Raw genomic sequence first — 18,370 nt, forward strand, 5'->3', positions numbered from 1 at the left:
AGTAACACTTATTCTTCGACACGGTTATATGCAGCATCAATGCATTGTGTGAATCAAAATACTGCTAATAACAATCCTTTGTAACATTTATATATGTAGATGAAATCTCTAGGTTCAGAGCCCCTATCACATATATTGTGATTTATTTTATTTTTGACTCTTGTAAAAATCAAAGTAAGGCACAAATCCCAAATCTGCCTGCTTTAGTCTGTGGGGATTGTCGCGAGTTATCCTTGTGCTAAGTTTCATTTGGATTGATAGAAATATAAGATAACAGCAGGCTAAAATATTTATTTTTGTAATGTTTGACCTTTGACCCTTAAAAGTGAAACTTGAGCAAAAATGAATAAGTTTTTCTAAGCATATAGGATCAAGGTGTATGACCTCCAAGTTTCAAGATGATTGGCCCAGAAATAAAGGAGTGGCACACAATCGTAATTGTTGGAGGGAAGAGAGATACAGTAAATATAATTTGTCTCTCGCCCTACGGAGATTAAAATCAATATCCTTATAAGTTACAGCTTTTCCAGTAATTTTGAGGAAAAGTTTTTATTTAGATAGGTATAACGATCATTCTCAAACACACAACTTACTTCGGTAAAGAAAGTTTTTGAATTTAGATCAACACTAGAACAGTGAGTAAACAATACACTTAAGTTAGATATTAGATAGTGATTACTTATGCGTATACATATTAATTCCCGAAGATTCAGGGTTTCTATCATGGATAAAAAATAAAATTTAAATTAAATGTGGAATTTATTGTGAGTACAGTTGGGGCGTAATTAGGAATGTCTGGGTAATAATGTTAATATATGGGTGTTTATTTATTTTGGGGTTTTATTTCGTTAATGAGGCTTCTCTGATTTTTCTTTAGTTAATGTTAGGTTCGTGTTTTAGTACATTGACGTTCTCTTCGATAAAACTGGTTGTTTGTTTGTTTGTAATTAAGCACAAAGTTACACAATGGGCTATCTGTGCTCTGCCCACCACAGGTATCCAAACCCGGATTCTAGCGTTATAAGTCTGCAGACATACCGCTGTGACACTGGGGGCAACTGGTTGTTTTTGAACGTATGTTCATTGATGTGAGGAAGGTTTTTTCTTTTAGTATTCTTTTAACATAGAGTTCAATTTACGTACTGTTTCACCTGGGTAAAAAGCTAGACAATTATAATGCTTCATTTCTTTAATGTTTCCTGGAGTTTTTAAAACATATTTACTTGTTTATCCGTAAATAAGTAAATAACTAAAAATATTTATTTTATATATACAAAAACTATCAATGTTGCGTGCGTACTTGAAAATGATCGCACAAGTTACCCAAATGTCTTACCTGTCTACATAAAAATTATTCTCCAAAACTTACTGTAAAAGCCGAAAGGTATAAAAACGCTTATCTCCAGTAAGTAAACTTTACCGAAACTGAGGTCTCACTGTGATATAGCGTGATGATTAGAGCAGTCGACCTGTAATATGCGGGTTGCAGGATGGAAATAATCACCGAACATGTTTGCTCTCTCTGGCGTGGGGGCGTTATAATGTGATGTTCAATTCCAGTGCTTGTTGGTAAAGAGTATTCCAAAACTTGGCAGTGGGTGGTATTGACTAGCTTTCTTCCCACATGTTTTTCACTACAAAATCAGGGAGCGCTAGTACAGATAGCCCCCGAGTAGCTTTGCGAGAAATTTAACAAACAAACGAAACTAAAATTATTATTACTTTCTATATCTGTTTTTCCTGAACCAAAAAATGTTATAACCACAGGGTTCACATTGAGTGATCTATTGGAATGTTATTTCCTTAACTTATAAATGCAGTATTAGCTTTAAATAACCGTTTCTAGTGAGAAAAATATAAAAACCAGAATATTTGAAACCTCTTTGATTTTTAACTGTGCAATAAAGGAAGACATTTAAAATGAGAAACAACAGCAATAAAAAGATGATCCAATCCCTTTATTCTTTTGAAGGGTAATCTGAGTGGTCAACTTCTAATGAGGAAGTATTGGAATTTTCAGAGACAAAAAGACAATTGTTGGACATATGTAGGAAACGGAAGATATCCTTCTTAGGCAAATAATTACATCTGAGGGAGAATCAGATGGATAACGTCGAAGGAAGAAGAACGAGAGGCAGATAGATATTCGCTTGGTTCGATGAAATTAGAGAACAGATGAAGAGTACACGATGATGACATAAGCTTGTCGAAACGTTGTACATTTGTAATAAAGTTTCTTTCACTACCCATTCAAGCCGTCTCTAAAATTTTCAAAAAAGTGGTCTCCTCGTCATCAAAGATGAAAAGCTTGAATCAGAAAATTTGGTACAGACAGCGAGGAATAGAGAATGATAGTCGACGACCCTCAAAATTTGGAAAGGACCTCATGATTGATTAACATATTTGCTTTTTTAGAAGACACTTATTATGAAGGATTGTTTGAAACATTAATTTGAGCAATATAAAAAAGTCTAGTACTTATTTATAGTAGTGTGCCACATTTTTCAAAATCATATCGGAATAAAATGAAAGTTTGAGATAAATATGTCCGCACTATCGACAGTTCCCTTAACTTTGATCCACGACCAGATGCCTATAAACTTATTATGTGAAATTAAACTAAAAGTATAGTATCTGTCAAACGTTAGTCACATTTTTTGATGTTTTGTTTCGCAATTCTATTTTTTTCTAATTTTAGTTTTGCCTTTCATAACGAGTTAGTTGAATTGAGCATCAATTTCTTTTGTCAGTTTGGCTCCACTTAAACCAAATAACGAAACAAGAAAATAAAATATTTTATAAAAATGAAGATCGCCGCAAATGTTTTTTTCCCCTTTTTATTTCTATTTACATCTTTATCTGTCCGTTGCCACTCATAACCAGAAGGGTGTAAAAAATAGCATTTCAGATCTATATTTTGTCTCCCACAAGCTGCTACCCCAAGAATCTTCTCGTTGAATATCAGTTGAGCTGGATGATGAGAAAGAAAATGACAATTATTAATAGTTAGTGTGCTTAGCATAAAATTCGCGCCTAGTGTATCTAACATTTAATAGGTCTACAGCATCGTTGTACGTTGACACTATGCCTGAAGAATTAATTTGAGTCCGTGAGGAAAGAAAATTTCTCTTGTTTTTTATATTTTTTCCGCGATGTAATATAACACAACTTGTTGTTAACCCTTTTCATTTTTATGAATTATGTATTTAATGTTATTAAACCAGTTTTAATTTCTTTGAATATTTCATATATAAATGCAGTTTAGAACGTCAAGTTTCATTCAAATCGTCGCCAGTCATCAGCTATATCTAGCCTAATGTCAATGATGGCAATGCAATTTTAATTTCTTGGGAAAATTGTTATGAAAATGAGGTAAAGACATTATTCTCATAGACAATTATTCCAATAGACATTAACCCTAAACTAAAGTCCATAATATTAATTGGAAATTATCCCCACCGTTAAAAATTGTTTATTTTCAAATAATAATGCTATAAATTAAGCAAGTTTTATAACTTTTACAAATAAAAACAAAAATATTGATGGACGTAAAAATGAAAAGTATTTCTTAAATAAAACAATCTCAATTTTAAAAAGCTGTTGATGTATATGAAAAGCAAAACTAGGTGATAATTACTAATATTTTATGTAGTTTAGTTATGGAGATAATGTCCTACAATCTTTGAGTACGTTCTCACAGTTTCATTATTTATACTTGGATAAAGAAGGATACAAAGAACAGATTCATGAACTATTACCACAATTTCAAATAAATCATTTATTTGAGATTAGATGGCAGAATAGTAGAGGATATTCAATGTCACACCAATTTTTAAAGTGGGGGGGGGGGTACACCAGCTGGTAGTTAGTAGCTGAGAGATTACTGATCTATAATTAGAAAAATCCTAAAAGAACATTTAGAAAAGTTTTGTATACTATCACCAAGAGTCAGCCTTAACTCAGAAAGGTTCATCTCTCTCTTGTGAATTTTCTAAATCTTAAAAATGTAGATTTAATTTAAAAAGGGGGTAATACAGTGGATTTTGTGTACTTTTGACTTTCAGAAAACATTTGATAAGGTGTGTACTGCAAATAAGACTTCTTTGGAAATATTAATCTGTTTGGGATAGGAGATAAACTAGTTAAATAAATTGAAAGTTGGGTGTTTGAAGGCAGAAGTTTGTTGTTAAAGGGATTATGTCACAGTAGCTTAATGTTACGAGCAGTCTACTTAAGAATTTTGTGTTAGATATTTTTCATTGTAATCATTATTAAAATAGCTATATTCATTACTGGGTTAATTTTTATTTTGATCTATATAGGTACCTTTATTTGATTAGAAGCTAATGGTAGTATATTATTTTGATTAATGACATTTATTAAGGAATAAACAGTGTATAGGTAATAATGGCTGGAGACGGCTTGAATGGGTAATCTTGTGTTAAACTTATCTTAAAGTTTTTCTTCATTACCCATTCAAGCGGTTTCCAGCCATTATTAGTCTCAAAGTGGGTTCTTCGTCATCGAAAGTATATAGGTAAGTTTGCAGGTGAACTTAAATGTACAGATATTTGAAATTGTACTGATCACACTGTAGTTTCCAGAGAGAGAGTTGTACTGTTTAGTGAGTTGGTTATAAATTTAGCAGATGTCTTTCACTCATAATGAAGTAATATTTGTCGCTGTTATGTGTATTTGTTATCACAACATTATTTATTTATTTCACTTGTTAGGAATAACTGTGGGTGAAGTTGATGAGGAACAAGACGGGCATAGCTATTAGAAAATCTCTAAAGGCCTCTAGACAATATATGTTAGTAAGCAATAAGGTGAACAGGGCTTTAGATTTTATACATAGAAATGTTTAGTAAATGAAGGTCATTAGTTCACTATATAAAAGATTCTGGTTATACCTCATTTGAAATATGGTGTTCAGTTTTGGCCATGTTATTTGAGAAAGGGTGTTGAACTGTTGGAGAGAGTTCGGAGTAGAACTGTTGGGATGATACTAGGTTTAGAGGGTTTATTGTATGGGGGATAGACTGAAACCTCTTAATATGTTTTTGCTGAAAAGGAGTGGTATTTCTGGAAGAGATTGTGAAAAATTACTTCATTTCTTCTTTCAGATGGAGGCATCTGTTGGTACATTATCATTATATATATATATATATATATCATTGCAAATCAGAGTAGATTATTAGTTTCTTGTCATCACCCGCATGCACTCGGTACAGCCGAATCAAGTATCATTATTTATGCTAATTGCTTAAGCTAATATCACACGATGCTAAATGGTCTTTAATTAGGATAATTTAATAAAATTTAGCAAAGTTGTGCTTAAAAGTTGGTAGCGAGTAATGAATAATAACTGTCCACCCATATGATTCTTTTGAAAACTTGAGCTAGAAACTGCTGATCTAGTTTGCTTGGCCTAACGAATACTTATGTATCTGCACGTCCTTTCACCCTATAGTTTCACTGCTCAAAATCAGCAGTCTTTAATCCGAGTGACAAAAACTAAAAATGGTCTACATTTACTCTTTTGTGAAGCTGTAGTAAAAATTGTAGACCGATAGCTCACGTGACTTTTTGTGTAGGTGTGCAAAAAACATTTTGGTCAAATTTGAGTGGTTTTTGTTGAATATTGTTGCACATGGGGCTTATATTTAGACCAAATTTGAAAACAGTTCTTAAAAGTTAAGTATGTTTTTTCTAACAAATAAAGTTTCCATACTTTTGGTGTGAAGAGGAAAAAAAAATTCAATCAGAATTGGAGATTTTATATCTCGTGTATTTCATAATGGATTTCCTTAAAATTTGGTATATGAAGTAAGGGTCCAGTAGAACATGTCCACTGAAAATATGTGACAGTTTGGAATACTACAGTCTGAGCTACAAAAAAGTGGAAAATTGCTAAACTATCACTCCTGTTAATAACACCCAGTATGTCCTACAGGTTGTGTTGGCTGTATATCTTGATGTAAGAAAGATGAGGTGACAGAAGGCCAACAAATTTGTGAGAATCATATTCCAACCTTCCAGATGCCTTTTAAGTGAAGAATTATAATTACAGATTAAGTCATCAAATAGCCTTTTGGCCCATCAAGGGTGTCTTGACTCCCATCCTCCCTTAAATTGCAAACAAAAACACTAAGTACTAAATATAGCCCTGATTCTCCAGTATTCACCAACACTTATGTTAAACCTTATTGGTGAACTCTCAGCTTTTTGAGTCATATTTATCCTGTCTAGCTATGAATAACTTGTTATAAGTCTTTTATAAGCCAAATTTAAATCCTCCAATGTTTATAAATTATTCTTAAGCATATTTAGAAATTTCTGCTGTATGATGTATTTTTTGTATAGTAATGTTACTCAAAATACCAAGGTTAATGTTAAACTGACCAACTCTCTTGTAAGTTTTATTCTTGACTTGTATGATTATGTGTTTAAAATTGAAATAACCATTTTCTTTAGTAAAAATTAGACTGATTGTTCCTTTACCTACATTATATTTACAGTACATCCTGATACAATGTAATATCAGTAAACAATGGCTTTATTTATTTGATTATTTAAGTTAATGATATTAACAATTAAAACTCTTTTAAAGATGCTAAAACTCCTATGGACAATAAGGGGCTATTTGGTCTTTCAAGGCTTTCCTAGCACATCCACCCTCCAGGGAAGTAAAAATTTAGACCCAACCCTTATTCTATCAGGAAATCATCAAATCCTTTTATGCTTTCCTGTAACATGCTGGCTTCTACTATTGCTAGCAGTAACTCCTTCCCTAAGTCAGTCACTCTAGTTAAAAAAAAAAAAAAATCTTAATTGGAGTCTATTCTTTCTTTTCCAAATCTTAAATGTGTCCTCTCATTCTATTATTTTTAGAATACAGCACAAAGAAATCAGAGGCCTTTATCCTACCAGTCTCCTAGATAATCTTGGAAGTTTAAATAAGATCACTTCTCGCTCTCTTCTCTTTTTTTTTCAGGAGAAAATAAGAGATCTTAAGAGATCCTTGTAAGATAATGCTTTCATCTCGGGAATCATCCTATGAACCCAGGCATTGACTGATATTTTCAGATCTAGGAGCCAGCCCAAAAACTGGAGCCAGGTGTGCTTAAACTAATTTCACTACTGTTTGTACTGGGAAATGTATATTTTCTTTCATAGGAACAAGTGTATGCTAATGAGCACAATATCAACAACCACTTAATTGTATTGCCTTTAAACACATACACTGATTGGTTGAATTGAGAGAAAGAAGAAAAATGAAATGGTAAGAAATTAGTGATGCGTTGTGCAACTGCAGAGCTTCATTCCTGAAAAAAACATGAAGTTCTGAATCTGCCATTAAAATCCCAGAAACAAAGTTCAAGTTAGGACTCAAAGAATGTGAAAATAGTTTCGGACTTAACCCTTCTCTTAATCATTTCCAATAAGTCAGTATCCTTTCTTAAATAAGAAAACCAAAAATGTACACACCATTCCTAATTTTGTTTGCAAACTCTGGCTTATTATACAATTATGCTCTAATAAACAAGAGATACCACAGTGAAAAATATTTGGGGATTTTTCTTTAGATAGTGCTAGTAATTTTCATGAACACTAAAAATTACATTTAGACTTGATGTATCATCATTTAAAAAACAAAACTTATAAGTGGTCCATTTGATGTACTCTGATTAAAACTCCTAAATTAAGTAACCCTTCAATCTGTTTATTATTTTTATCTTCCTTTTATTAGATGTAAATTATTTTTGCAGTTCAGAATGAAATTGTCATAAGTAAATTAAAGTACAACAGTGGTATCAAGTAGGTCTTTGATGTCTATTTCACCTTTTAAAAGGATAGACCTAAATAAAATTCTTAAATGAAGAACTAAATAAAACTCGGTTATAAATATTATCGTAGTAATATGTTATTTTTACCTGTAGGAAGGTTGGTCATCGACATAGCCATAGCAGCAGTCATTCATCAAGTGTCCATCATGAACATCGTTACAACCAATCAGCACTAACTTATACCAGAGCAACTAATGAAAGGGAAGAGAAGTTCCATAATGTTAAAGAATTGCCAAAATTGGGAGTAGTTGCAGAGAAAAAGGTTACATAATTTTGAAAATTGTTAACATTTTACACATATGAAATTAACTTTTCATGTATTAGGCCACTTATTGCTTCTTATCTGAAGTGTGAATATTAAACATGTTGGCATTAACACTTGTTTTTTTTTTCCTGATCTTTTTAAAAAAAATACATTTATTTCTGGTAATAATAGATTTTATCCTTAAAGCCAAAATATAAAAATAATTCGAATTGAATAATATATAATTTTGAACTAATAATATAACTCATCTTTGACATTTTATCAATGGTTTGTAAAATAGTCATCAGATACATTTATTGAAGGTTTATTTGACAATTTATAAATACAATTTGATAACGTGATTAATCAGCTTTACACTTAGTATATATTTTTTTAAAGAGTGAACTTTACTAATAGGTAATGACAAAGAAATCCAGGAATTTTATTTATCTTTTTTATTATTATTAAAGAACTTCCTAAGACAATAAGTATATAGTTTTTATCTTGTCGTTACATCATTATCCTTACTGATGGTACTTAACAATAGAAAAATGTAAAAAAGTTAAGGACAAATTTCTATCCAAATGTATTACTTTTGTTATTTTAGAACTCTTGTGGAATAAATCCAAAATAAAACAAATACACATACACACACACACACACACACACACACACACACACACACACACACACACACAGATAAACGATTTCTGAAACAAGAATGCTGTTATGCAGATCTCTTTAGTGAACAGTTGAATTTTTAGAAAATTACTAAAGTTTAGTATGTTGAACTTGGAAATATCTTTAAAAAATCCTTGATATTAGTGAGTTGTAATGCATTTTTAATTTTGTTGAAGTGAATGTTATGATAAAGTTGTTTGTGTATTTAATAAATATGCAATATAAGAAAGACTGAGTATAGATTTCTATTATTCAAACACAATTAGGTGATCAGGACAAATAATCAAAGCACATCAACTCCCAAGATTGTTGAATCTCAAGACAAAGTTTTGGTTGGTAAAATACGAACTGCTTCATCTCTAAGCTCATCTGCAACAAATACATCTGTGACAAAATCAAGCAAAAATGTGACCAAAAAAACAAAGAAGTATTTTGGCCACCAATCTTACAGTGACTATTCTAGTGGGTTTAGTGATAGTGACAGAGAGTAAGTTTATTTTTTTAAAATTAACATGCTGTTTCATAAGCAGATTTGTTCAGTTCATTAAACAGTTACTAAATCCTTTGACTTGCAGTATAATGGGAGTTAACAATTAATATATTTGTAACTCCAAAAATTAGGTTAAAAGAAGGTAACAGAAGTAATAGAAAATATGAGATATGTTGTATATTATTACTGTGTTATTCAGAGAACTCATTACTCTTGTTTTTTGTTAGCAATAGTTTGTTCAGAAAGTATAACTTTTGTAGGTGGTACAAAGAAAAGAAATGAGCAAAATATAAATTTTAAGACTTTTAGTTTATTTAAACTTTGTTATTTTGCTAATAGTACAAGACACGATACCTTAAAAATTTAAAAATAATGCTACAAATGTTAACTGCAACAGTTTGAACATCATTGGTAAAAAGACGTGCATCATTTGTAACTACTCACTATGCTTTTTTATATTAATAAATATGGCTTGAATAATATTTACTTCACCTAGTATGTTATTTTGCACATCCATTTTCAGAAATATTGAAATCATGTATCAAAATAATAGTATTTAGTACATGTATTTGATAGCAAAGCAAATAATATTTTGAATGTATTTCTTTTAATAATAAATAATGAGCATTATCATTGTATCATTTTCACAGTACTTTTTACTTGGAAGTTTAAGAGTTTTTGAAATATTTCAAGTATGTATTATATAATATTTTCTTTCATTACAGAAACGAAATAAAAACTGACTACACATATGCTAAAAGGTAAATTTTATGTAAATATTTGTATATTGTGAAATAGTTAAATTGTGATAAAGGATGAATGCTGTATTACACTAAATGCATTTAAATTGTAAGCTTTATTTATTATTATTATGCTTACTTATGCTTTTATTTGGCTCATACTTTTGAATACCTTGTCTAATGATTTTTAAGACTGTGAGGAGGATGCTAGTGGGGTGAAGAGAAACAAATGTTTCTGACCGACCCTGGTTATATTTCAATCCCCCCCGGGGAATGAGATATATTATTAACCTAAATACCTACCAAGCCTAAAAGTAAAGAAAGCTACTGCTTTACAAAAGGACTTGGATTATTTAGTGAGTTGGTCAAATAAATGCCACATGACTTTTAATAAGTGAAATATAATGCATGTGGGATATTACAGTTTGAATTATGAGTATAATTTTGAGGGGAATAATCTTAACAGTGTTATGGAAGAAAACGATCTTGGTGTTCTGGTTGATCAGTCTCTTTAGCCATTCAAGCAATTTGCTATTTCTTGCAACAGGCAAGGAGGATTTTAGGCTATATCTATAGAAATATGGAGTTCAAGTCTAAGGAGGTTATAATGCCTTGTATAGGTCACTGGTTAAACCACATTTGGAGTACTGTGTTCAGTCTTTGGCTCTTTATCTCAGAAAGGATATTGAATTGTTGGAAAGGGTTCTGAGAAGGGCTACTAGGATGATACCCAGGATGGAAAAGTTGTCATGCAAGGGTAGGTTAAAATCTTTGAACTTGTTTTCTCTAGAAAAAAAAAGAAGAGTAGAAGGGATGTGATTGAGATGTTTAAAGTTTAAGAGATTTGATAGTATTGATGGATTATCTGTCTTCGTATTTAATGTGAAAATGGGTAGACTTATGGACACAAGTAGAAATTTGGACAGGATATGAGCCATCTTCAGCCAAGACAGCTTTATAAAATTCTAACAGGGTGGTTGACCTTTGGAACAGATGCAGTTCCTTTAAAAGAATTTAAAGGAAAGCATGATAAACATTTCAGTGATAAGGGCTGACTTTGCATTTTTTAGTGTTTAGTTTAATTTGGTGGAGAGATGGATCAAAAAGTTCCTTGTTGTCCTTTAATATTATGTTTAACCTAAATTATTACAGTAGTCTCTGGTGGATACAACCCCTCCCAATAAGGACTTCGTTTTAAATATGAAATTTTTTTGTGCAAGGAACAATTTTACATTGATCTGACCTTCTATGAATGACTTCCTGACAGATGCGACATATGACAGTGATTTTCGGGTGGAAAGGTCGAATAACAACCTCTCTAAAATGACTTTTCTTCATATCATTAATGTAATTTACAAAGACCCATGAATACAGTGTATACATTACGGAAAAAAGAGGTCACATGTCCAGAGATTGCTTAGTAAATGTATCTTGGTACCCTGAGGCATTCAAGTTGAACTCCTTGGTACATACATTTAGGTATTTTGGTTTTAAAACTTTCAGACCCTGAAAAGTAACCAGTGGCAGTCAGAAACTGTTGTTTTCTTTCCCCCACTTGCAGAATTAAGGTTTATTCTTTCAGTGAATGTAGTAGATTTTGAGTTAGTGGCCTAGACGTTAAGTAACTTGATTAGTATTTACTAGTGGGGTGTGAAGATTATTTACTCACGGTTTGTTGAGTGACAGACTTGACTAATCTGTGTGGTAAGCATGACTAATGAAATGCCTCAAGGCATCTGGGAAAGCCAAGAACAGGAAGTTGCTGTGTAGAATCACTAGGCTCAAATTGTGTTGATATTTAAACGTGACATGGATGTTGATATAGACCAAAGTTGTGATGAAAGCAACAAGACATGAAATTAGAGAATTTTTAGTTAACGTGAAGTTGTTTTAATGCAAGATATTACATTTTATGTAGTATTTGTATTCAGAGAGGATTACCTTATTATGTATTGGCTAGAGTCTAGTAATAATTTAGTTCAGATATTTATTCTTATTTTTTTACTAGTTCTTTTAAATTTGTGGAATGGTCCCTTTTCAGAGCTGGAATCAAAGGATCTGAGTTTCAATGTGAAATTTTGATATAGGGTGAGACTGTTTTGTTCATAGCTTCTGATGTTTGGTTCTTTGTTTAAAATTTTAGCGTTTTGTATAGATATACTTTGGATTTTTTGAGTTGCAATGGTGGTGAATACAAGTATGGGATGTTTTTTTATTATGTTCAGTGAATCTGGTTTCCAGTTTTCTTCCAATTTCTCTGATGTAGAATTCTGGACATTTTTGCACGTTATTTTATAAATTGATACTAAAATTGTGCATTGAAAACTAACAATGAAATGCTTCTTGATATAATAATTGCCACACTCATGAACATTCAAAGTGACTCCATTAAGTGTGCTGAACAAACAAAGATGGATGATGTTTTATGAAATAAATTTTGTCAGTTTGTAATATTTTATGTATTTGTAATAAAAATGTGATATGTGGATGTTTATGAAATAAATGTGATCGGTGAATAAATTATTTTACATAAAACACAAAAAACAATTTAAGTTATTTTTATTGAACTGTTATCCATCATAACTATTATTATTATTATACAGTGTACCAACTTGCTACGTTATCCGACTACCTATAAAGTATATAAATCATTATGCTCAACCCCTGGGAATAGCAACTGGCACAGCTTGAACTTGGTCATTTGTGATCTGGTTATTGATCCTTTGAATAACGACTTTCTGTCAGATGTGAATTTTTTATCATGGCAGATAGGTCAGTTGTATCTAAGAGGAACTACTTTATATGAAATGCTTTACTAAGTTGGTTTTAGGGGCACTAAACACAGTTATCTTGTATACTGGCAATTTGTGTTTGTCATATGGGGCATAATATTTGTTTGGTTATGCCACATTCAAATGTTTTGCATAGCCATAACAAAAGCGATGTCTGCTGTCAGTATAGATTATTGGGTAGTAACCTTCAGTGACCTCAAAAATTTTTTAAATCCCTAGGGAAAAAATATTCATGTTTTCTTTTAAATCATTCATCATATTAACTACATTTATAGTAGATTTCAGAAAGTAACATTAAAATCCAATAGGATCTAATATTTCTTCATACCCTTCTGTACAGTAAATTGTGTGTGTGTGTTTCAGTTGGTTCTTCATGTTTTCAGTATTGTTTTACTTTCCAAAAGTATTTTGTTGGATTCATTGTTCATTATTATTTTTATTATTATTACTATAAGTGTTTTCCCATGAATTATTTTCTGTTTGTTTGGCTATAAGATTTTGTACTTCAATAAGCTTCTTGTATTTGTATGAGCTCTTATGAGTTTTGTATTTCAAACAGTGCTAGCTATTGTAGTTCTGGAAGTACAGACAGTTATGAAAGCCCTAACATGTCACGGCGTTGTCTTCATTCTACTTTCCATCGGTCTTCACTTGTTTCTGAAGAACATGATAGCAATGAACATGGTCAGTCTGTTAGTGTTAAGGATTAAGAAAACAATGTAATATAAAATGGGTTAATTAATTAATTAATTATTTAATCAAATGTTTTTTATACTCTACAATGATACGTTGATTTGAAGTCTTTTAATAATCAGTGACAAGACTCTCACTTAGAATTTATTTTTATTATCTACCATTTACTGACTAACTCATTTTTTGAATTTTATTTGTGTACCTAGTTTCAAATAATCATAAAACTCTCAGAAATAAATTGGGCAATAGAAATGTTCAACATACTACAGAAAAGTAAAATGTTGCCTAAATTATTTAAATGCTCTACTAAAGAGTATCACAAATAAAATCTTTATTCTTTTTCTACACAAATCTTTGATTTTGTTAAGGATATTATCCTTTTCTATTATTTATAAAGTAATTTTATGTATTTGCTAACTACTATTGGAATCAATAAGAACTAGGTTTAAAAAGATGTATATCTTTGTAACAAAAAATTAGTATGAAAAACATAGGTGTCAGTTGTTTGGAAAAGGCAAACAATCATTTGAATGCAAACACACAAAAAAGGCTTACAACCACTAACAAACTTGTGTAAAAGTCAGTATTATTTTGGAAAAAACATCACTAGCATACATGTTTGTAGTAGTATTAGCTTGAGAAAGACAAATTTAATAAAGTACAAATTGGCAGTGGTTTGGAAAAAGTGTAAAGTCTAAAAATCATTGGATTGCATTTCTAGGGTTTGTTATGGGTCCTTAGAAAATTTGTTCTTTAATTTCATTTGTCAGAATATAAGGATGTAAAAGCTCTTGAAAAAAAATTTTTTTCTTGCAAAAGTTTTTAAAAGCAATTACATCTGTTTTTGTTTTTTTTCTGAAAATGGCAGAAGTTAAGTTTTTTTATTTTATTCCTTGTAGTTCTTTATTTTAGTTTATTTGAAAAAATATTGTGATCAAATACTGAAGTAGAAATTTTCTGAGTGTACTGCATTTTATGATTGTTTATTATTAAAATGTGCCTATAAAGTGTTCATTTACTAATGTATTGCACACAAATACTAAATACAGCAACTGACACATTCTCTTGTGTATGCTATTTATAGTGATTTGGTCTACTATTGTCATGAGACAGTGAAAGGTCTTGCTGTCAGTAAAATGGTAACAATTTATATAGATGGCTTGAAAGCTACTGGAAATTTTATAACCTGTTAGACACAGAACTAGACCTGTATATCATTTTGTTGAAAATTTTGGATTCCAACTGTACATGAAGCATGTTAAGATCCTTATAAGCAAGGTATTGGGAAATTGACAGCCTATTAAACAGTTTGTATTATAGCTCTGTAATGTGAAAGATTACTCAAAGACAGCTAAAGACATTTTTTATTTTAAAATTCTACAACCATACGTAGGTGGTTAGAGAATTATCCAATTGTTGAGTGTACCCAGAATATGTTACCAGATTTAATCAAATGTGTAAAAGCAATACACGAAAAAAGATTTCTGATACTATGTCTAAGTCTCATTAACACTATTAAACAATGTTGTAGTGATAAACTAATTCTTGCCAAACTTTTATTCATTGTAAAAGAAATGCATTCCATCAGTAACCACTTTTCAGACTGCTAAACCACAAGCACTATGTATTTGTTCAGATCTTAAAAACATGGTTGGAGATGTTACAACCATTTACTTGAAGAAGGATGATGTAAAAGTTGCTAAATTAGCTTAATCCTTTATTAAAATTTGATCTTTGTGATGAATATAATCAAAAATGTGAAAGATGGGTTTCAAAACTGGTGCTAAATTGAGTGAAATGAAAGCATTAAAGTGAGTGATCTGCAATTATATGAATTTAGGATGAAATGTAAGGAATAAGAGTCGTGAAAAATTATAAGGAAAGCATCTATAAAATTATATTCTGCTAAAACCTATAGAGTTTGCCATAAACAAATATTTGTGAGTAGAAACTGTACACTTCTTCATTTTGGTGGCACATTTTCACTACTAATACTACTAATAGGCATACATGCCCAGTTGAATTCTAATACATATACTTGTGGGTTAATTATCATTGGTAGGGAGACTTGCATGCATAAATCCCCTATAAAAAGTTTCTGTGCATTCTTAAAAACGTATCTGTTATATGCAAGTTAGGTGATTAATCTAGTTGTGTCTAATGTACACCCAAGGCCAAAACATAACACCTGCTAGTAACTTTTGGCATAATGTCTATGGCATAAGTTATTTTTTCAAATTGCAATAATGTCTGTAAACATCCTCAGAAGAGTTCTATCCACTTTAAATGCTTTTTTTTTAAACATTTTTCTCTATTTAATTCTTAAGTAAGAGTAATGTTCCAGTTGTATAGTTTTTGTTTTATATTACATGAAGTGAGAGCTTAGACTTAATATGTTTTGTGGTTTTCAGTTATGTCCTTACCATTGCTAAGCATACATTTACTAATTTTAACTGATAATACAGGAAAGTGGAGTGAAACAGTAAAGGTTTTTAAGAATATTAAACAGAATGAATTTTCTTCTGTCGTGTAGATAGTGCATTAATCTCTTTTTGTTGTAAAAGAGTGCTTTATGCTTCACCTGATGCAAATGAAGTCTGCTCTATAATTGATGTTTATTTTACTGTGTGTTTCAGTGGTGATGAATAAAAGCGATGGCTATCGGATCCAGAATACAAATCCCAATTCCAGAACTTTAGAATCCTGGTTACCTTTTCAAATATCCAGTGAGAATGAGCAGAATTTTATTCTTTCTCATCATTATAACAACCTTGAATATATTACAGGCCCTAAGAATCTCAATGATATGTATGGTAGGTTTATCAACATTTTCTTTAGTCTTTCAATTTTTGCATAAATAGTAACAATCACATGCACATATATATGTTCTGGTTGTCATGAAGGAAGGCTGTAGTATTTTATATTGTAAATTTGCTTCTGGTCCTTATGGTTTAGATCTTATAATACCAGAAGAGAACGTTAAGATCCAAGTGAAGGAGATTTCAGTAGTCTGAAACACAGCTGTTTCAGTTACGTTTCAATCAAGAATAATGAAGTATGTGAAATATTTAGGCTACTAATTTTTCTTCATAAATGTGTTTTTGTACTTAAGGATGTAGAAGTCAAACTATTTAGTATCAGAAGGAATTAAGTCTTTAGCCTTGACAAGCCTTTCTACATGAAAACATAGAGGTCAAGCTCTCAGGTACCAGAGGGACCTACAACCTTAACAATGTTCTGTACTTATTCAGATTCTCATTCATTATTGAAATCAGAAAATATTTGAGAATTTTTTTAAAAAAATACTGGAAATATACAAAAAAAATTTTGGGAAAATAAACAATTTTAAATCTAAGAATCTGCTGTGTTGTGTTCCTTTGCTTGCTGAGGTCATTTCATCTACTCATTGATCATCTAGGGATTGTTTAGATTAGTTTGTAACATTATGTTCCTTTGGATTGCACCTCTGTACATCTTGATCCAATCAGAAAACACCATACACTGGGGACTATGCCATAATTAAATACTGATAAATTTGTGTTCATGTTTGTGATTTACCACCCAGGTATTTCTGAGGTACAGTAGGTATCCAAACTACTCGTATATCATAATGCTTAGTGTTAGGAGATTGTTGATTGTATTGTCATTTTGTATTTAACAGCGATATTTTGATAGCTTGGCCTCAGAGTTGTGATAGGCTGGTTAAAAATCACTTCTGTTGTCAATATGTCTAGAGATTGCTTGGAAAACTTAAATTACAGCCTGTATAGGGACTCTAAAAATATAGTGCCATGAATCAGATATACTCTCAAAACAAAGTAATCGCAAGTTTTCCTTACATTTCATTCATACTTTTTTATTTATTCTTTAATGTTTATATAATGTTTTTAGCAGTTGTTGAGACTATAAATAGAACATGATGTGGCATAAGCATATCAAAGTAAACAAATTGACACTGTGGCAAAATGACTTGTAATTTGTGCTTGAATTGGGAAGAAGGTACATAGCTGTATAATTCAAATGCTTATTTTGGGAAACTATTTGGTTATATAAAGCTTAAAATATTTAACGTATATATATTTTCTTCTTTCCTTGGATTAATGTCTGTCAATGAGCATGTTGTTATAATTAATAATACAAGAATAAATACTTGGGCCTTACAGCTCTTTTTTTTTCCACTGCTGATGATGTTTTGTGCAATAACCTGGTTATGTTCAAGTGACAACTTTTGATGGCCTGTTTAACCAATGGAAAGATCTATCAGAGATGTTTGTAAATTGTGTAACATGATTTCTTGTTTGTGCTTGCATCTTACAGAGTAACTGGCATGTTGACTTGAACATGTGATTAGTTATATTGTTTTGATGGAGCCTTGTGTTACTGGCATCTAGTCCATACAAAGATGGTATTTTGTCATTTCATAGTATGCAGAGTTAGCCTTCATATTATTTTTGACTCTCCATATATTGTTTGGATGAAGCCTTGTGTTACTGGCATCTAGTCCATACAAAGATGGTACTTTGTCATTTAACTTTATAGTATGCAGAGCTTACCTTCACATTATTTTTGACTCTCCATATGTTTAATATGCCATTGTAACTGCAATCTGTAACCACAATAAATTGCTTTGAAGAACATGTTGTATTACTAGCAGGATGATGATAAGTTGCCTTGACTTAGTTGGAGACATTTGAATATATACACCTGGAAAAAAGTTAAGCACCCCCGTGTTTTTTTCAAGTGATTCAGATTCGACGTTCTTGTGACTGATTATAAATTACCATTCAATCTAAACGTGTTTATCAAATGAAATTATGCATTATTGGGCACAAGAAAATAAGATTATCACCGTAAAATAACAATTTTTAATTTACATATCA

The 18,370-nt window shown here is 31.1% G+C and overlaps 1 protein-coding gene across 4 annotated transcripts in view; it reads left to right on the forward strand.

Moving 5' to 3' along the window:
- Positions 1–18,370, forward strand: part of LOC106467011 (SUN domain-containing protein 2-like) — a 91,001-nt gene that overhangs the window by 21,019 nt on the left and 51,612 nt on the right. For 3 of the 4 annotated variants that reach the window (XR_002612333.1, XM_013927321.2, XM_022395103.1), the window contains 5 exons: positions 7,944–8,112; positions 9,042–9,262; positions 9,991–10,026; positions 13,357–13,481; positions 16,127–16,303. Coding sequence is in view for 3 of the 4 variants with exons in the window: in XM_013927321.2 (XP_013782775.1) it covers positions 7,944–8,112; positions 9,042–9,262; positions 9,991–10,026; positions 13,357–13,481; positions 16,127–16,303 (728 nt within the window). In the remaining variant the exon portion in view is untranslated. Of the gene's footprint in view, positions 1–2,908; positions 3,373–7,943; positions 8,113–9,041; positions 9,263–9,990; positions 10,027–13,356; positions 13,482–16,126; positions 16,304–18,370 lie in introns of those variants that run through there. The other variant, XM_022395102.1, reaches the window with a different exon arrangement.

Source organism: Limulus polyphemus, unplaced genomic scaffold (assembly GCF_000517525.1).
Source record: "Limulus polyphemus unplaced genomic scaffold, Limulus_polyphemus-2.1.2 Scaffold2460, whole genome shotgun sequence".
Lineage (NCBI taxonomy): Eukaryota > Metazoa > Arthropoda > Merostomata > Xiphosura > Limulidae > Limulus > Limulus polyphemus.